Below are 20,166 nucleotides of genomic sequence, written 5' to 3'. Positions count from 1 at the left end.
ACGCGGTACTGTACACCAACCGTCCTGCGGCGAGTTCGCTTTCATCCCCTCTTGGTATCAACCCCCTCCACTTCTCTCTCTCTCTCTCTCTCTCTTTCTCTCTTTTTCTCTGTCTGTCTCTGTCTTTCTCTCTCGCTCACTCTGTCTGGATCTTTCCATCTTACTCTTACTCTCTCTTACCTGCTATGTCTTTCTTTATCTTTCTCTATCTATCTATCTATCTATCTATCAATCTATCTATCTTTCTCTTTCTCTCTCTTTCTCTCTCTTTCCTCCTATCTCGATAGTTCCCTCCTTACAAGCTCAGGTGGAAATGGAGCAGAGATGGTTGCGTGGAAACGTGCGTGGCTAACCTTGCGTTGCACGAAATGTGCTCGAAAATGTCGTCCTTAATCCGTTGGCATCGGTACTTCAGTAAAAGTTGAATCGACGAATCGAAGGTACGTAGATTGAAATCATCGCGGATAAATATGGAAGGTTTTATTTTTGGTATATTCTCAACGCGCGCTGTTTTCTTTTTCTTTGGAAGATTCTTTATGAATAGTTTCAATGGTCAACGTGAAAGTTTTATCAATAGGGAATGAAGTTTTCTATCAAACAAGATGGAAAATTGATCGCGAAAGAAATTGCTTTTATTTTTTCTTTTTTAGTTTTGTTTATTTTTGTTGTTGTCGTTGTTGTTACTGTTATTGTTATTGTTGTAAGTAAAAGGTAAATGTAATCAAAGGGAAACGTTAACAAGAAAGAAGAGAATACAAAGTGATCGTGTATCTTTCAAAAAAATCGTATCGTACATTGGAATGAACGATTATCTAATTGTACAATACATCATAAAGGATATTATGATTGAATACCTACTCTGTCGAATTTCCAATGAATTCAGTGAATGTAACGCTCCAACGGAAGGATTTTAGAGCGATACTTACTCGTTGAATTTCCAAGAAAATGATAAAATACAAGGAAAAAAGATTTTCAAGGGAAAAGAGAAAGAGAGATGCCCTGCGGTCTCAATTCTCTACTAAGAGAGATAGAGAGACAGAGAGAGAAAGAAAGACAGAGAGAGAGAGAGGAAGAGAGAGAAAGAGAGAAGATAGAGAAGAGGGTGGACGAGGAGCAGCGAAGATCCGTTGGAAGAGAAGATGCGCGAGTATAATAAAGAGTAAACATTCCTCTAGCGTCCCAACCCCTTTGCGTCGAAGGGTCCTTTGCGATTTCGTGAGATTTTCAGTTAATTTTCTGGTTCCTCTTATGGATCACTCCATCAAGCATCCCCTACCAGCTTTCTGGGGCTATCTCTCGTCCACCATTCGAATTCTCCGACAGACCCCTCCCACTTCGTAAGAGTTTTCAACCCTTCCAACGAGGCAGCCTGGTATAATATTCAATTACATAGCTGCAAGTAAAGTCAAACAAGCCCACGGGGCCTGCAAATCTCTCTCCTTCCTGTTCTGGGCTTGGTCGAGACTCCCGACTGGGTGAACGGGGGTGTATAGAAAGTATATATATATATATATATATATATATATATAATATCTAGAATACTGAAGATCGTTTGCTCGGAAAAGGAGAATAAAGAGAAAAAAATTTTGTTTTTTACTGTTCGACTGCAATGTTAAAGTTTTCTATATTGTTGTGCTAACTGACATTATTTTCTTCATAGTCGAGTCCCATAAACATTATATTCGTGGCCTTCAATGTTTCTTTCCGTATAACATTACGAGAGTGATGTGATTCTCTAGTGGTAGAAGGACTTTCAAACTTCTTCGTTCCTTGACTCGGGAAAAGAGCAACGTACAACATTCCATCCTTCAACGGTGGCCAGTGTCCTCCTTATTGAAGTTGAAATCTCAACTTTTCGTAGAACGTTCACCAGGCATTTCTATTTTTCTAATTGAATAAGTTTTAAGAAAAATTATATGTCTATCAGTTATATAATATTATATATATATACACACTTATATAGACGCAATGTCTACATTGCTTTACCATACTATTTTTATTGTTTCCAGAGATGTTTGTCTAGGATAACGAAAAGAATATAAATAGATTTGAAATAATTGATCTGAAAAACATTATCCTACGCATCTCTTTTTCTTTTTTTTTTGTATTCTTTCTTAACTCGATATAATATATTTTAGAATCGATCTATGTATCGGTATATATACATCAGATATTATAATTGAAACGAATTGAAGCGGATACGATTAGGATAGAATTGTTTCGACAACGATGAAGTTGAGCTCGCGTTGAAACACGGTGTTAATGTCTCACGTTTGGCTGTTGGTAGAAAAAAGCCCTTTCTCTATCGAGACTCTTGTCGTAACTACCCCTTGACGTACGATGTACTGGTAAGCAAGCAGAATGAATTAAATATGAATAGGCAGAAAACTGTTTGTGAGCGAAGAACGACAAGAGACTCTAACCGATTCCTCCAGTATTTCCCTTGATTCAACGGACATTAAATGGTCATTTAATATTTCTCATACATACGCCAATCGTGGTACACTTAGATAATAATCGATAACACCTTTTTTTTTCTTTTTCTTTTTTTTTTTTCCCTATCAAACGATTAGTATCCGACTTGTGACGTCCGTGGTGACATTGGTTGCGTGTAGCCTTATCGATCTTTTCGCTTCTATATATCTTGGATCGTAAAAGAACGAAGGTTGCATCTCTTTAGCTTGAAAGCTCCCGAGCTTTTTATCGTCCTATCTTCTTTCTTCTTTTCTTGATGAGAAACTCTCTCTTTCTCTGTCTCTCTCTTTTTATTCCTTTCTCTCTCTCTCTCTCTCTCTCTCTCTCTCTCTCTCTCTCTCTCTCTTTCATCCTATCTTCTTTTTCTCTCTTTCTCTCATCGACTCCAACGAACAGAAGCAGCCACGCTCTTAATGCCAGCTAATTAATAAACTTTTACCATCTCCGTGTTTGTACCCAACCCCATCATCACCCTCGCAAGCCACCCATCTACCTAACCACCCTCAAGTTCTCTCTCTGTCTTTCTCTATCTCTCTTACTCCAAGCTGCCTTCGAATTCATCTTCTAACTGGTTCGCATCAAAGGGTAGCTTTAGCGTTCGTTCATTCGTTCGTTCGTTCGTTCGGTCCCTTCTATCTTCTTCCTCCCTCTCTCTTAACTTCACCCTCTCGAGAATGATTTCGAGCCGGTTCAAAGACACTAGCAGAATCCTCCACTTTTCCTTTATCAGAGATTTTCCTTTTCCTTTTTTTACATCTTCCCTTTAACTCAAAATAGAAAGAATATTACATCCTACCTATTTATTACATGTACCTACGTATAAGAGAAGCTTCATCATACGTTCGTCTTACTCGTGCAATCTATTCGTATAAAGACAAAAAAGATAAAAAAAAAATAAAGATTGTCTATCGCGAATTTTGATAATTATGTCAGATCACCCTTATAACTCATCGTCGAATTCGAAATATAATTGTATTAATTTCTTTACTGATCATTACGTTTCATAAAAATATAATGCATATGAAAACATTTCTAATACGCGATCGTACATTCTTTTAAATACGATATGATTAAATTGATAGGACAAGGGACTTGACCAATGATAATATTATATCTGTGTTATATGAAACTAAGAGTAAATCATTACTTTTTTGTGCAGATATTCGAAGGACCTAAGGACCGTCAGAAGACAAGAACAACTATCCGAATAGTTTGGATAAAGGTTGATATTCTGAAAGATCCGTCCCCCTATCATCACCCCCAACACACCCCTGTCCTAAATGCTTGCACGCACTGTACCGTAATACACGTTAGAGCGTAGGTATAGATGTGTAATCGCGTCTGTGTGCACGGGAGAGAAAATTATGAGCCAATAAAGGTTTCACGAGGTCGACCGAGAGAAGATAGAGCACGTTGCGCCGTGTCCCCGTCGGACTGACGCAATCTACGACTTCTTGCTTCTCTAACGACGCGAACGTGGAATAACCGAATGATTTTCTTGAAAAATAATCTTCGATCGTTTAGCGTCCGAAATAATAATTCGGCATTTACCCGAATGTCTTATTGAATAACATGGATCATTCATCTTTAATTCTAGAAATAAAAATAATAATAATAATGATGATAGCTACTCGAGAATCATCGATAACAATCATCGAGCCCTTTCTTGATTATAGTTCAATTATATGATCGTTAGTTATTATTACATGGAAGATCGTCAAGTTAGTTACACGTGTGCCGATGTCCTCGATGTCTCTTTCCGTTCACGTGACCGGTTCAGGGAAAAGAGGGTTAAACGCGAAAGCTCACCCTCATTAAGCATCGTATATCAGGACAAAGTCGCGTGGCAATGACGTGTAATTACGCGTCAGCTATTACTTGCATATTACGAAGAGAGGAAAACGTTCGAAGAACGTGTTAAATACAGGAGATAGATAGGTAGGTAGGTAGGTAGGTAGGTAGATAGGTAGGTAGGTAGGTAGGTAGAAAGGTAGATAGATAGGTAGGTAGGTCGAAAATTCGGTCGTATTTCATATACGTAGATGTACTCCGTGTTAAAGGGACATCGTGTCACGATTCATTACGTGAATCTTCCCACGATCGAACGAAAAAGGACGACAATTTTTCGGATAAAACAAAAAAGCAAGCTATATACATATAAGTACCTGGCTACGTATGTACCTACGTATCCATCTATCGTCTACCTATCTATCTACCTATCTATCCTTTTCTTTTTTCTTTTCTTCTCACGAACTAACGAAACCTAACCACGTTTGGACTTTGATCGAGTACAGGGATCGAGCTTAGCTCGTCAATTAGAAAGTTAATGTACCTATACATTGACCGGTAGCACGATGGGATATGCTTGGAAGAACGATAATTATCTGAAACACTTTTATTAAACGAACTCGAGCGAACTCTCTTTTTTTTTTTTGAGAAAGAGAGAGAAAGAAAGAGAGGAAGGGAAAAGAGAAAGAACATTTAAACTGGAAAACGTGGAAACGGAAAGTGTGTGAAGAAAGTTCGCTAGCTCGATGTCGATTTAAATCGACACACGGATATCTATAGGACTCTAACGAACAACTAGGTATATTTGCCAGACATAAACGAAATGGCAATCGTTAATTATTATTACATGGAAGATCGGCGACGTCGCTAGTACCATGGGGTTGCGGCCAGATATCTATGCTACACCACTACTCTGTAATAATAGGCACTCGCTCAAATATTTCCTCGGTTAAATATTTGATCTCGTTTTTATTCCATTTATTAAAAGCCACGAGCGAAAGGCGCGGGGTCGTTGGGTGGTGGTACTAGTAATGGTGCTGGTTCTGGTGCTGGTGCTGGTGCTAGTGAAAAGAGGGTGAGAAAGAGAGGAGTACGGACCGCACGCTCGCGAAATCCACGTCTACGATGATTTAACGAGCCTGCAAATAGAAAGACGACAACGACGACGACGATGACGTCAGTCGGCGCCTCGCGAAAACTCGCGAGGTCCGATTAGACCTTTTGCGTTTGCATATTTTGTATATTCGTTCGTTCATTTCCTCTTCGCTACTCTTCTACTCTTCTCTCCTTTCTTCTCTCCCACGTTCGATCACGATTTTTCGATCTTCACGTTCGACTTCGACAATCGTTATACTTTGAGATCGCGATATTCAGCGTTTTTCTCATGTCAGTCAGTGGGTACGCGACTTCTCGAAGTGAGTATTAGCATCGGGTGAGCGTAAATCCAAAGGTAATCGAAACACGTATCGCTTTCCGATATCGTATTTGCATGTTACAGGACTCACGTGTTTTCCTTTCGCGGTCGACGCTGAAGGACGTATGTATACATACGTACATGTTCTGGAAAATCTATGGTAAATAGAGCGCAGTAAAATAAAATTCTTCGCACGTTTGCTATGATCTCAGTGTAGACATCGATAATGAACGCGATTGGAAAAGTATTGAAGAACGTGATGGAAAAAGAAAGAGAGAGGAAGGGAGAGAAAGAGAGAGATGCTGGTAGATCGATCTCTTCGGATAAATGACCTTGGCGTTTTATCAAGATTAGCATCGATAGGGAATTCTTTAGCGTTAGAGCTTCGATGGTCAGAGTCAGTCAATATATTCAGGGTGGCGAAGGAGAAGAGAAGAAGAGAGAAAAAGAGAAAGAGAAAAAGTCGGACGAGAACTAGGGGTGGAATGATCGTAAAGGAGGAAGTGGGAGAGTAGGAAAAGTAGGAGAAAGAGTGAAAGAGAAATAGAGAGAGAGAGAGAGAGAGAGAGAACTAGAGGGTGGAGAAATGGGTTGTACGATCGAGGGGGAGTGGCGCAAACATTTGCCTGCCGCCCGGTAAATTAAAAGCACACAGAGAGGAGAGAATAGAAGCGAGAGGAGAGTGAGTAAGTGAATGAACGGCCGAGTGAGGGACGAAGGATCGTAGGTGTCCGTAGTTTCCTCCTCTTCCACTATATATCCATCCTTCTGAAGCATCTGAAAAAGACGAGGTGCATGTATATAACTGGAAGAACAAGATAGGTATACATACATACATACATACATACGTAATCTCTTTTTGATGCCAAAATATAAAGATGTTCAAAAAGTGTTTTGATAAGGATCAACCTTTCGTCTTTTCTCTGTCTCTCTCTCTCTCTCTCTCTCTCTCTCTCTCTCTTCCTCCACCCCCCCCTCTCTCTTTTTCTCGTTTTTCTTTCCTTTTCTCTCTCTTTTTTTTTTTATCACTACTTTGTCATCACCGTTTATGATTCGTTTGGCAGATTTCCCAGCAGGAAGCAGCATCTCCCAGTAGCGTCCATCAAACGTCCCCTTGGCTATGCATGTCGTTTGTGGCGGTTGGCTACGGAGAACGGGGTAGTAGCGCGAACCTCTCCGTGTTGACAGACAAATATTTGTCGCGGCATACACCACCACCGTCAACCACCACCAGCTCTTGCCGCCTCCGACGATCTCGACCTTCCTTCCTTCCTTCCTTCCTTCCTTCCTTTCTTCCTTCCTATCTTTCTTCCTTCCTTCCTTCCTTCCTTCCTTTCTATCCTTCCTTTCTTCCTTTCTACCATCTTTCCTTCTTACTTACTTATTTACTTACATACTTTCTTATTTCCTTTCTATCTTTCTTTCTTTCTTTCTTTCTTCTTTCCTTCCTTCCTTCCTTCCGCCCGTTCGTTCGATCGCTTCTAAATTTACCGAGCAACTCTACCATAAATAATTTGACGATAAATACGAATGTAAAAGAAAGGGTTGATAAGACAATCTGATCTAAATGTCTACACACGTACATACATATTCTAAACGCATCCACGATATAATACAAGATCTCGAAATAATACAAGCATCCAGGACGAAGAGTGTAATCAAGCGGGAAAAGAACACAAGAAACGATGCAAACGTTTGGATCAGAGATCTCTGCCATCCGATGTCGTGTTTCGTCGACGTGTTAATGCCGAGAACGGGCTACGAAGCAGGAAACGAGAATCGGAGTGGGTGGAACGGAATGCAATCGAGTCTTTGTTGCGCTTTTGACCCGGAACTCAGCTAGGCCGACTAGTGTCTGCCCGTGTTTGTCCCGCGCAAACTTTGTTTTTGCAAATAGAACCACGTGTTCCTCCGTTCCCTCTCTCGTACTCTCTCTCTCTCTCTCTCTTTCTCTCCACTCTTCTCCTACTTCCACCTCCACTCTTTCTCATCCTCCGTCCTCCTCTCTCCCTCTTTCTCTGAATCAACAGCCCCTTGCGCATACACGCGACAGGTGTCCAATCGGGAAAGCGGAACAAAAAGTAGACTAATTCGAACGCTTTGTGGTCGATTCGATCGGAGATTCGTTCAACGTATTTCTTCGTGACGCGTTTCGTTTCAAGTTCTCTATGATCCGTAATATGCGTGCAACGATTTAACAAGTAAATTAAACCTAGAAAATGTTCGATCCGATCGACGACCTACTTGCGAAACAAAAAGTGAAAAGTTGATCTGAAACGCGAGAAAAAAAGAAGAAATAGAAAAAGAAAAGAAAATGGTTATTTTGTGGGACCTTTTTGTTTTTCTCTTTCTCTTTTTTATACGTCAACGATTAGAATCGCCATCGTCGTTGCAGAATCTTTAATACGTTTTTAAAAGTTAAATATGTAAACGTTTTTATCTTGACCTGACTAAAACTTGAAACTCTCGCTGCGTGAGATTTCGAATCGGTTGGTAGCACGTTGTACGATTCGATGGAAGGTGGAAGCGTACTAATTGAAGGGCCGGTTACGAGCAACACGGTAGCAAGTCTCGTGATTAGCACCTTCCTGGACCACACGCGCTGTCGATTCCACGTATTCGATGGTACGTCCTTAACGTCGAGTCAACGAAGATAGAGATAGAGATAGATAAATAGAGAGAAAGAGAGATAGAGAGAGAGAGAAAGAGAAAAAGAGAAAGCTTATCCTTCGGAACTCCTTTCTAATCATATAAATAAAGATCGATCATGCGATATAATTTCGATTATTCGAACGATCTCAGCCATTTCGTTAAGTTAAATGGATTATATTCGTACGATAAAGAAGAATGTTTAAATTACGAGACGACATGTTCCTAGCTTTCTTATTTTATCCAACGGCACTAAAATGTCGTAAAATAAGAGAAGAGAGGACTACTTCGACATCGGGCAAAGGTGAAGTCGATGGTTACGTCGAGGATGAAAAGCAAGATATTAAAAAAAAAAAGAAAGAAAGAAAGAAAAAAGGAAAAAATATTAAAAAAAAAAAAAAGAAAAGAAAGGTAGAAATAATAAAGAGAAAGGTAGAAAGAAAAAAAAAAGGAAAGAAAAGAGAAAAAGGAAAAAAGCACAGCGACTTTCGGAAGTTCATGAAAGTTCGTTTACACAACTCTTTCCCGCGCTGCAATGCATTATGCTCTCGAGACGAGCTGACCTGAAATCTTCGACCTCCACTTCTCTTCAGGAGGGAAGAGCGACGCAACTCGTCATTCCGGTACACCTTCTACGAGTTTGTCACGCATACAGGGTGCTCCGAAAGTACAGGACCAATGTTCGATGTAATGATATACATACATGCATATATATACATATGTAACCTGTCGATCGAATTCAATAATAAAAAATATCGATATATATTCGTTTGCCTTAAACCGACATCATTGAAATTCATATGAAATTATTTCGTCGAGTGAGAGATAGAGAGAGAGAGAGAGAGAGAGAGAGAGAGAGGGAGAAAAAAAGGGAGAAAGAAAGAGATTATCTCTGTCTATTATATATCTATGAATAAATTCATGTAATGTAAATACCAATGGAATCATATCATTAGAGCATATAATTCATATGTTTGGTAATCTTTGAAATCTCTGCAAGTGCAAAACTCACGATTGAAAACGACGAATAAGCAAAGGCTGCTCCTTTAGGATTATTCTCTCGGTCGAAGAAAATATCTATTTTACGCGCGATGTCGTTTTCTACCCGGTACGCAACTCGTCCGACTACTTCGTCCGATGGAGTGCTGCATCCGTGCGCACAACCCTTGAGTGCACTCGAGACCAAGTCGAGAGACCTCTCTACATGGGTGGTCCATTCTTCTTACGCATGCATTATATAAGTTCAGTAAAGTTCACACCATGGATAACTGAACGAGAAACTGATCATTTACCACTATCGGAACGTGTTCTTCAAAATACCAATGTATATACGTATGTGTGTATGTATGTATGCATGTATATTTTTTACTCTTTTCTTTTCTTTTCTTTTTTTTTCTTTTAATTATTAAAGGGTTTTCACTTTCTTTTATTTTTCCTTTTTTGTTTTCTTTGTTCTTTTCTTTGTTTTTATTTTCCTTTTTTTTTTCTTTTTTTTTTTCAATAGACTACGTTACCATAGAAACAAACTAAGATTTTAACGAGCTATGGATCATCATAATTGAATTAAGAATGCAAGGTATATATCGATGGAAATATAGAGACAACAAAGGGCCAAAGCATTGGAGAACTTTGCCTGCTGGTAAGAGATAAGGTTAGACCATATATCGTCCATTAAGTATCCCCACTTATACATCACGATCAGTTTTAAACGTTCTAGATGATACAAAATATACGAATTCCCTGCGAAATACGTCGACGTTTCTTGTTTCGTTTTCTTTTTTTCTTTTGTTGTCAATCTCGTTCGTGGAATCTATTACGAAAGAATGCATTTTGTTATTGGTGCATTTACGTAAAAATATGTCAATGCTGTGTTAGACAAATTTGAAATATAAATATTTCTCTTTTTGTTTTTTTTTTATTTTCTTTTGTTTTTTCTTATTCTTCTTTTTTTTCTTTTTTTTCTTTTTTTTTTTCTTTGTTTCGAAGAATTTGTCAATTTGTTTTTTCGTGAAGTAAATCGATGCAAGGTTTGTTAACGACTGCAGATTCGTTTACGTAGTTTCGTCAATGAGGGCGCCATCGTCAACGATGAACTTATTCAAGTTGCAACATTGCATTTGATGCACCGTCGACAAAGCAGAATGCGACATAAAAGTAGTAGAATTTTTTGCAGAGAATCGAAGATCAAAGATTTTCAATGGTGTAGATTCATACATATAGATCCAATTGATATTTCATTTATATTACAATTATTGTAAGCTTCTATAAGAAATTATATTTGTATTAAATTTCTTGATTTATGTTTCACAAATTGGAGCCTTCATAATTTCGAATAAGTTAATATTATATAAAAACTCGATGATGTGTACTTTAAATGAAATTATATAATGACATTTGTAATAGACTTGACTCACAATGACTAAATATATAATTACAATGTAAAAAGAAGCCGAGTTGTATTGAACAAAATAATATTGTATTAATGAAAACAATACTGATCATCGATACAATTAACAAGCATTTTTCATTCGCATAAAATTTCTTGTATAATCGACGGACGTACGTATGTTGTATATATATATATATATATGTATACATGTATATCTATATACATTTCCTTCGTTGCGTGACTTTAATTAATCACAAGATAAATTCACGATACTTTTCGAAAGGCAGTCATCGATAGTTCTCGTCGGATCCTTATTCTCGATTTATCGAATCGTTACATCGGATAATCGAGTAGGCATTCACGTCGTAAGGTCTGCCTGTAATAAGATTTACCTAAAAAAACAACCCTTTCTTTAATGCATTATTTATTACCAAAGGTTCGGTAACTTTTAAGTCAATTTTCGTGTGTTTTTTAAGTTTATTATTAAAATACTCGGAATGGGTGATAACGCTGAAATCAAAGGAGTAATATCACCCGAAGATGCTGCCAAAGCGGAAAAATTTAAAGAAGAAGCAAATGAATTTTTCAAAAGTATGTTTTTTAAATTTATTTGAATTAATCGTGTCTCATAAATCGTTAGCGACGTTATAATTTTCCTTTATTAATTTATGAGAACCATTTGGAGTAGCTACTATAGTCACGTGTGTGTTCAAGCTAACCCAACTTTCGCGATCTAAAAATTCATTGAATATTTGAAAGAGATGTTAGCAGCGTAAAATTTCACTAAATCTATGATAAAAATTTAAATATTTGAAAGAAATAATATTTTCACTTATTTTATCTTTAACACGTTAATATATTAAATATGTATATTGAATCACGTATTTTTATTTAATATATTCGTATCAATTTTATATCGACCAATCATCAATTTTATATTATTTTACTCAATATATTAACATGAATGAATATATCGTTCATTTATATTCCAGTTCAAGCGTACGAAAAAGCTATAAAATTATATACCAATGCCATAAAATTAAATCCAAATGTAGCAGTTTATTATGGCAATAGGAGTTTTGCGTATTTGAAGACAGAATGTTTTGGATATGCACTCACAGATGCATCCAAAGCCATAAAGTTAGATAAAAATTATGTAAAAGGATATTATCGTAGAGCGGCAACTTACATGTCGCTGGGTAAATTTAAATTAGCTCTTAAGGATTATAAAACCGTAACTAGAGCAAGACCAAATGACAAAGATGCATTGGCAAAATATACAGAATGTTGCAAGATATTAAAAATGTTAGCTTTTGAAGAAGCTATTTCTGTAGAAGAGAATAAAAAAAATATAGCTGATATGATTAATCTAGAGGCAATGGGTAAATATGAATTTTTAAAACAATTTTTTTTTTTCTTGATACAGCAGTCATAGTAAATATCTATGAAAAAAATATAATATAAATATTTTATAAAAATCTATCTTATCATACACTATATCATTGGCTTTTGTAGCTATTGAAGATGAATATGCAGGGCCAAAATTAGAAGATGGCAAAGTGACATTAAAATTCATGCAGGATTTATTAGATTGGTATAAGAAACAAAATAAGTTACATCGCAAATATGCCTATCAAATTTTATTAGATGTTAAAGCATGGTTTATGGCACAACCAAGTTTGGTTGATATTACCATACCTGAAGATAGTAAATTTACGATTTGTGGTGACATACATGGACAGTATTACGATTTATTAAACATATTTGAATTAAATGGACTACCATCGGAAACTAATCCCTATGTATCCTTTTAAGAGCAATACTTTTGTATGTTTTATATCATGCTCTATATTTTATTATAGCATTATGTATTTAGAAATATTTATTTGTTGTTGCAAAATGTATTTCCTTAATACTGTGCAGTTATTCAATGGAGATTTTGTAGACAGAGGTTCTTTTTCTGTAGAATGTATATTTACATTATTTGGTTTTAAATTATTATATCCAAATCATTTTTTTATGTCAAGAGGTATGTAATAAATATTCTATTCTACAGATAGTTAAAACTATCAAATTGTATTGTGTTTGATTTATTAGGTAATCATGAATCTGCTACTATGAATCAAATGTACGGATTTGATGGGGAAGTTAAAGCAAAATATTCTGATCTGATGGCAGATCTGTTTACAGAAGTGTATAATTGGCTTCCTCTTGCACATTGTCTTAATAAAAGAGTACTTGTAAGTTTAAATTAATATGCCTATAATAATCTTGTTATCTTTTTTATTTTATTTTATATCTTATATTGTATCTACAATTCCACACACGCATGACTAAATATATGTTTTTTAAGGTAATGCATGGTGGACTGTTTTCAAGGGATAATGTAACTTTAGAAGAAATTCAACAAATTGATAGAAACAGGCAACCACCGGATGAAGGTTTAATGTGTGAATTATTGTGGTCTGATCCACAACCGCAAATGGGTAGGGCACCTAGTAAGAGAGGTGTAGGTGTACAATTTGGTCCTGATGTAACACAAAATTTTCTTGCCTTAAATAATCTTGATTATGTTGTAAGAAGTCATGAAGTTAAGAATGAAGGTTATGAAGTTGGACATGATGGAAAATGCATTACTGTATTTTCTGCTCCTAATTATTGGTGAATCGGATGAATTTGTATTATGCGAATCACATTTTTCTACAGTGTTATTAACTTCCATTATGGATTTTTAGTGACACTATGGGTAATCAAGGTGCCTTCATCACGCTTAATGGAAAAGACATGAAACCATACTTCACCTCATACGAAGCAGTGGTATACATCTCTTTTGTTTTATTTTTTTTTCCATTTTTTATTTTTTTTTTTCATTTTTTATTTGTTTTATTTTTATAAAGATGACACTAAAACAAGACTTTTTTTTGTAATTCTTCCATGTGTATTTTTTAGCCTCATCCGAATGTAAGGCCAATGATATATGCTAACTCGTTACTAAAATTCATGTGCTAGTGGAACAACTTAGGTATATTATTGAAAAATAAATAAATAATGATAACTGAGTACGAGTAGCCCAATCAAAGTGTGTATAATATATTTGATACTGAAAAGGAGAAGGTAAGAGCAACTTATACTTCTCTGCAACAATAACTATTGTATTCTTTTTAGGAGCTAGATAATTTTCTGTATCATAGTATATGCAAAGAATGCATATTATTGGTGGGTACAAAACTGAAAGAAGTTTGCTTGTTTAGTCAACTTGCAAACATATTTATCAAGTTTTCTTGTCTATGATAAGATCAACGCCTCATTATGCATCAGCAATTTTTGTTTGCTTAAAGCAAGAAGACGCGGATGGAATATTTCTATTTTGTACCCTTGATGAAACCACCTTATTCATTAAAGAGAGACATATTTGCGCACAAATGAAAAATATGGTCTAAACGATTTTGAATAAAAAGATTATGTTAAAATATTTATATGTAAAAAGCCAAATTCTAAAGACAGGACTCTTGTTATTTATTAGTTCATTAATTTATTCTTTACTGTATAATGGTGGTTTCTTTTATGAAACAGTGAATATTATCAGAAAAAAAAAAAAAAATCTAATACATATGCGATTTGGCATGACTATGTAGTACAATATTCCAGCCAATCACTTTTTGTCACATTATTTGTGACTACTTTTTTACAAATTTATTGTGATTGGTAGAATTTATTTAACTAATATTTTGTTTTGTTAATAATAAATGATGTTTATAATGTACATAAAATATGTGTTTTTTTTAAACAGATATTTATGATACGATGGAAACTATTTCATTGGGCAGATTATTTCGATTTTGACGATTAACATTTATAACCTTACATCTATTATCTTCATGTAGCTTTTGAAATAGTGTCAAAAAACGTTGTGGTACCTTATGCATTTGTGGTATGGTTGCAACAATATAAGTTTTTTTATTCTGCAAGCCAAAAAATATATCGAACACTTCATCATAAAACTTCTTACTATATAGTTCCATTTTCCCAATTTCATCAATCAGTAATATATCCTGTTTGATAAAAATGAATAAAAATATTTGACATCAGTGAGAAATGAATAAATAGAAAAATTATAAAATTAACTTTATATAGATAGAATTAATAGTCGTATGACTTACCACATCAGTTTTTATCACCGGCAAAACAGAATTTTCGAAATTATTAACAAACACATGATAGTTTCCCACTCGATATTTAGAAAATTGCTGCTGACTTAATCTATTTCTACTTAAACATTATGTATTAATAGAAAAATACGTACATTAAAAAAATGACGAAAAAGAAAATAGAAACTAACTCTGTGCGTGCCAAAGGTATCCTCTTCTCTTTATCCTTTATTAGAACAATATCAAAACCTATTCTACTACCATTTTCTCCTCGTACTTCTTCCGTATAAAAACCATTGAATGTACGATTTTGCTTTTCCAATATGGAAGCAATATTCATACATACCGTGGTCTTTCCTATTCCTAAAAATATATCGAAAATAAAAATGAAATGGAATAGAAATAATTACCATATCCATTGGTTTCTGCAGAATGTAGATAAAATAAGATTTAAAATTCGCGGTTTATACCGGGCGGACCAGTGAGAAGTACGCGGGTTATTAACGACGTGGCGCTGGGGTCCATGCTTGCGATTGTTATTTTTCTGTGTACGAATTCGGCGGGTAGCAGCCAACCAAAACTGATTTTGACAAAGACGACGTCTATGATGAATAGAAGATAGAGTAATAACGTGACTTTATGTGTATAAAAAAGAAGAATGTATCACTGTATAAGACAATCGAGGAAAAACAAAAGCGAGTATGGTCCGAAGTACGACGCAATGGTACGGAAACAGTCGAAGTCGTGGCTCGAACTGACCGCGAGGAGGGATCGTACAGCGATCAGCTGATCGAGGACTCGAATTCTCAAGAGGAGACAACAGAGGTTGATCGGGTGGTCCGAGCAAAAAGTCGCGCGTATCTCTCGTAAACGTAGCTGCGTGCGCGTTGGCATTGCGTGCGTGTGTTCTGCACACGTTAGACGTCTAGAAGTTCTCTACGTAAGTTCGTTAAATATAAGCAGCTTGTGGCATGTCTGTTCGAAGAAAGATTTTATAATCAAACGGATTATAAACTCGGATAAAAGAAAATAATAACGTTCCGGTATTATTAATCGCACGCTCCCCTATCGTCTTTTTCCTCGTATAAGTGTGTATCTGTATCTTTTTCTCCCTCTCTGTCTCTCTCTCTCTTTCCTTTCTTCTCTCTCCCTCTCTCTCCCTCTTTATCCCTCTCTCTCTCTCTTTCTTTTTATCCCTCTCTCCATCTCTCTCTTTTCTTTTTCTTTCTCTCTTTCTCCGTTGGGATTGCGACTCTGTTACAGTTTCCTACGCAAGAAGGGAGGTAAAGAAGGTAGAACGAAGGTGTAAGGGTGATATTTTCGTAAGAAGAATAACGGAGAGAAATCGTCGTTGTATAGATGGAAGAAAGAGACGAAAGGTGAAGAAGGACGGTGGTGTATCCCTTTCGGAATACGTGTCGTGCCGATAGGCGGAGAAATGGCTCGTCTTTCCGATTCTAGTCCTCTTTCCTACGTTTTTTCACGACAAGTCGACGATAAAATTGACCACTGTAAAAGACTCGTCAACTCTAGATTCGGAGGATCCGAGAACTTGTTTAGAAAAGATCTCCTATCTCATTATGGTTGTGTCAATGCAATCGAATTTTCACGTCAGGGTGATCTCTTGGTATCTGGTAAGAATCTAACGGCCTTTCTTATTTTTGAATATTTTTATTTTTCGCGTTATTATTCGTCGAATTTAAATGTCGGAGATCGACGAACGATCGAAGTCTCTTCGATTTGTGTCGAACGGAAAAATATTACATTTTATTTTTTACCGAACGTTTCTTATCGTTTGCTTAATTCGATTCTTTACGTATCATACCTATATATATATATATATATATATATATATATATATGTACGTGTGTATATATATATATATATATATATATATATATATATATATATATATACATATGTCTATATCTATCTAAAATTCGTTTCTAAGTGTAATAATATAATAGATTAATCGTTCACATTTTATTTAACAGGTGGAGATGATAGAAGAGTTTTATTATGGAAAGTAGAACAAGCAATACAAGGTGTAGGAAAACCTACGGTAATGAAAGCTCAACATGTTAGCAATATATTTTGTCTTGGATATGATAACAGCAAAACAAAGATATTTTCTGCGGGAAATGATGACCAAGTGATTGTTCACGATTTGCAAACGTAAGTAGTTTCTTTTTCTTTTTTCATAATCTCAAAGTCTTATGTAGAATCTTATTTTATTATAAGTGTTATATTACATGGGTATACAATACATACACACACAAAAGTTTTACATTAACATTATAGTTGCGACGTCCTCAATTTCTTCCTACACGAGAAACCTGTATATGGTTTATCGATTCATCCTCATAATGATAATGTTTTTGCAAGTGCGTGTGATGATGGAAGAATTTTAATTTATGATATTCGAGGAGCAGGTGCCATGGAAACTTTTTGTCTAGCACAATATAAGACCCCTTTTCATTCTGTTATGTTTAATCCAGTTGAACCCAGAATGTTAGCCACTGCCAATGCTAAAGAAGGAGTTAGTATGTGGGATGTAAGAAAACCACTCAGGTAATAAATTAAATCTTATTAAGAGATATGTATGATATATCTACTGCTAAGCAAGTAAAATTTTAATATATTGGTATTACATACACAGGCCCGTATTACGTTATGGAAATGAAAGTCCTGCACAAAGTTGCATGAATGCGAGATTTAATGCGGCAGGGAATAGATTGCTAGCATTGAGGAGAAGGCTACCACCAGTATTGTATGCTGTTGACTCTTCTTCCCACCTATGCCAATTTGATCATCCAGGGTATTATAATAGTTGTACGATGAAAACGTGTTGCTTTGCTGGCGATAATGAAGAATATGTTCTTTCAGGTATATATGACATAATATATACATGTAAAATTAAAAAAATATAAACATATGTATTGTAAATTTAAAATGTTCAGGCTCGGACGATTTCAATCTTTATATGTGGAAGATTCCCTCAGAAGGTGTAAAGTGGGTAGATTCTGCTCATATGGTTCTACGTGGTCACAGATCGATAGTCAATCAGGTACGCTATAATCAAGCAAGTTGTGTACTTGCATCATCTGGAGTTGAGAAAATTATCAAGATTTGGAGTCCATTCTCTCTTGGAAGCGGATGTTTAGGTGGCCTAAAGGTACAAAAACACGATAGTTGTTTTGTATATTTATAAAAAAGAAATTTATTAAACCATTTTTTCTGAATCCATTTTTTTTTTTAGCGCGATGCTGGAAAACAAGAAAGGCAACGACGAGTATTTACGCATGATGAATATATTGGCTTAGTATTGCGTAGTGGCCAATTCATGACCCATGATTATAGTCATCAATCAACTAGGGAGGATCCAAGAATGATGGCTTTTTTTGATTCCTTAATACAGCGTGAAATTGAAGGATGGAGTTCAGAAGATATGCCAACTGCATCACAAACTCCTAGTGATTCTGAAAATAATCCTACAACCGGACGTACATATAGCGCAACAGATTCTGATGGTATGCCAAGCATTTTTTATATTTACAATACTAGCATTAGACAGTAAAATATTTGCTACTTCCTCTATCTCCGTTTTTTTAATTTTTTTTTTATTTTTTTTATTTTTTTTATACAGATTCTACCGCGTCAGACCGTCACTTAATGTTAAGTATTCTAGGATCGGCGGTAAGTTCTCGTAGTTCGTACGGGGGTGGTGTTGCTCCTGAACGACCGCTAGAATCACCTAACAGAATTACGCAGCTTATAGCAAATCGTAGAGAAAAACTTATGAGACTAGCTGGGTTGGATTGTGCTACTACATTAAATAATTCTTCGAATACAGTTCCTGAACCTTCTGCTTCAGGCTATGTTAGTGAAGGGGACAATTCACAAATAAAGTGTAGATATAAGTCAAAATCAAAATTAAAAGGTGTAAAAAGAAAACATGCTAGGATATCTGGTAGAAGGAGTAGAGCTAGGAGAAAGTGTACTGTGTTAAAAATTCATAGTGACTCTGACAGTGATGCAACTCAACCTGTTGATGCGACTCAACCTAGTACCAGTTCAGGAGTAATTTCTAGGAGATCACGATATACTACAAACGCTATAGAGAATGATTCTAAACTTTCAAGTTATAGCAGCAGTAGTTCAGAGGAAAATGATAATTCGGGAAAACAGAAACATTTGAAAACGGATTCAGATTCTTCCATAAAAACTCGCAGGAAGAAACATAGAAAATGTAAAAATAACTTAAAACGTGACTCTAGTAAAAGTAAAAGCAAACGATTAAAACTTGACAATGATGGTGAAGGAGAAAGTATTAAAAAAGAGTATGTAAATGGTACTAGTACAACAAAAACTCAAGAGGACGAAATCTCGACACCAATTAAAAAATTGTGCAAAGTTCCTTCGACTCCCGATAGTGGTATTACATCCGGAGTGTCAACAGTTGAAAAAAATAGTAACGAAATACAAAAAGGGCATAATGGTGCTGAGAGCTCAGATCATGAACAGAAATTGAAAAGTTTGGAGTGCTTCAGAAAAAAAGTAGATGTAGCCAGAAGGAGCTACCGTAATCGATCCATGCCTTTGTCCCAAACGATTTCTACTACAACAGATTCTTCCGATTAATGTCCTGTTACCTTTAAGCTATTAATCCCTTTCCCTTTGTACATAATAAATCTGTGATTCCTTGAAGTATATTTTTATAATACTGAGTTTGATCATACGTCAGTACTGTCGGTTTTTCTTATTTTTTTTTTTTAGGTTTTATCAATTTTATGCTAGTTCTTGTGAATCTCCTGCATTTTATCATACTTTCTTAGTACAACAAGACTGTTATGATATAAAAAAATTTTCTTATGGCTATATTTAATAGTCTTCATATTTGAATTCATTATGACTTAATTATTATAATTTGATTTGAAACGAAATTAAAGACTTGGCATTGTTTCTTTTTATGTCAATGGTACTGAAACCGACAGTCTAATCGGTCATAAAAAATTTTTATTATTATTGCAAAGTAGAAACGTTTTTAAAAATCGATCTTCAAATTCCATTTAATCTAAACTATCAGAACATCACCAAGAATTGTAGTTAAATCAATACTGCATTAGCTATAATATTATGATCTAGCTAATGTGTACTGTTAATATGGTTTGTAAGTGTGATGGAAATTAATAAAATAACAAATTGATATATATATACACATACATACATACATTTCTTTTTATGTGTTGGAACTTTAAAAAGTGATTATAAATACATCATAATTTAATCTTGCATTTATACAT

General features: G+C 35.5%; 3 protein-coding genes across 5 annotated transcripts; 2 read left to right on the top strand and 1 right to left on the bottom strand.

Moving 5' to 3' along the window:
* The first annotated feature begins 10,982 nt into the window (after window positions 1–10,982).
* On the top strand, window positions 10,983–14,485 carry LOC127065815 (serine/threonine-protein phosphatase 5). 2 transcript variants are annotated; one of them, XR_007782197.1, is made up of 9 exons: window positions 10,983–11,306; window positions 11,708–12,097; window positions 12,231–12,517; window positions 12,639–12,744; window positions 12,813–12,955; window positions 13,069–13,376; window positions 13,451–13,532; window positions 13,665–13,794; window positions 13,881–14,485. XR_007782197.1 is itself a non-coding variant. In XM_050998678.1 (8 exons), the coding sequence occupies exons 1-8, from the start codon at window positions 11,213–11,215 to the stop codon at window positions 13,722–13,724; spliced, it is 1,470 nt and encodes a 489-aa protein (XP_050854635.1). In that variant the 5' UTR covers window positions 10,983–11,212; the 3' UTR covers window positions 13,725–14,485. The 2 variants fall into 2 exon arrangements, 1 of the variants encoding a protein (XP_050854635.1); XM_050998678.1 differs by having other exon boundaries at window positions 13,665–14,485.
* On the bottom strand, window positions 14,188–15,475 carry LOC127065818 (nucleoside-triphosphatase THEP1). Its single transcript, XM_050998682.1, has 4 exons — window positions 15,334–15,475; window positions 15,055–15,226; window positions 14,876–14,981; window positions 14,188–14,767 (listed from the first exon to the last, which is right to left on the bottom strand). Exons 1-4 carry the CDS (start codon window positions 15,386–15,388, stop codon window positions 14,510–14,512), a joined length of 591 nt encoding a protein of 196 aa, XP_050854639.1. The 5' UTR covers window positions 15,389–15,475; the 3' UTR covers window positions 14,188–14,509.
* LOC127065813 (DDB1- and CUL4-associated factor 5) lies at window positions 15,433–19,570 on the top strand. 2 transcript variants are annotated; one of them, XM_050998677.1, is made up of 8 exons: window positions 15,433–15,803; window positions 16,223–16,497; window positions 16,858–17,038; window positions 17,165–17,434; window positions 17,523–17,749; window positions 17,824–18,038; window positions 18,123–18,393; window positions 18,510–19,570. In XM_050998677.1, the coding sequence occupies exons 2-8, from the start codon at window positions 16,302–16,304 to the stop codon at window positions 19,502–19,504; spliced, it is 2,355 nt and encodes a 784-aa protein (XP_050854634.1). In that variant the 5' UTR covers window positions 15,433–15,803; window positions 16,223–16,301; the 3' UTR covers window positions 19,505–19,570. The 2 variants fall into 2 exon arrangements, with proteins under 2 accessions (XP_050854634.1, XP_050854633.1); XM_050998676.1 differs by having other exon boundaries at window positions 16,127–16,497.
* The last annotated feature ends 596 nt before the right edge of the window (window positions 19,571–20,166 follow it).

The sequence above is a fragment of the Vespula vulgaris genome, chromosome 8 (assembly GCF_905475345.1).
Source record: "Vespula vulgaris chromosome 8, iyVesVulg1.1, whole genome shotgun sequence".
Classification (NCBI taxonomy): domain Eukaryota; kingdom Metazoa; phylum Arthropoda; class Insecta; order Hymenoptera; family Vespidae; genus Vespula; species Vespula vulgaris.
The sequence above is the reverse complement of the archived record's forward strand: the minus strand, read 5'-3'. Positions and strand labels throughout refer to the sequence as shown.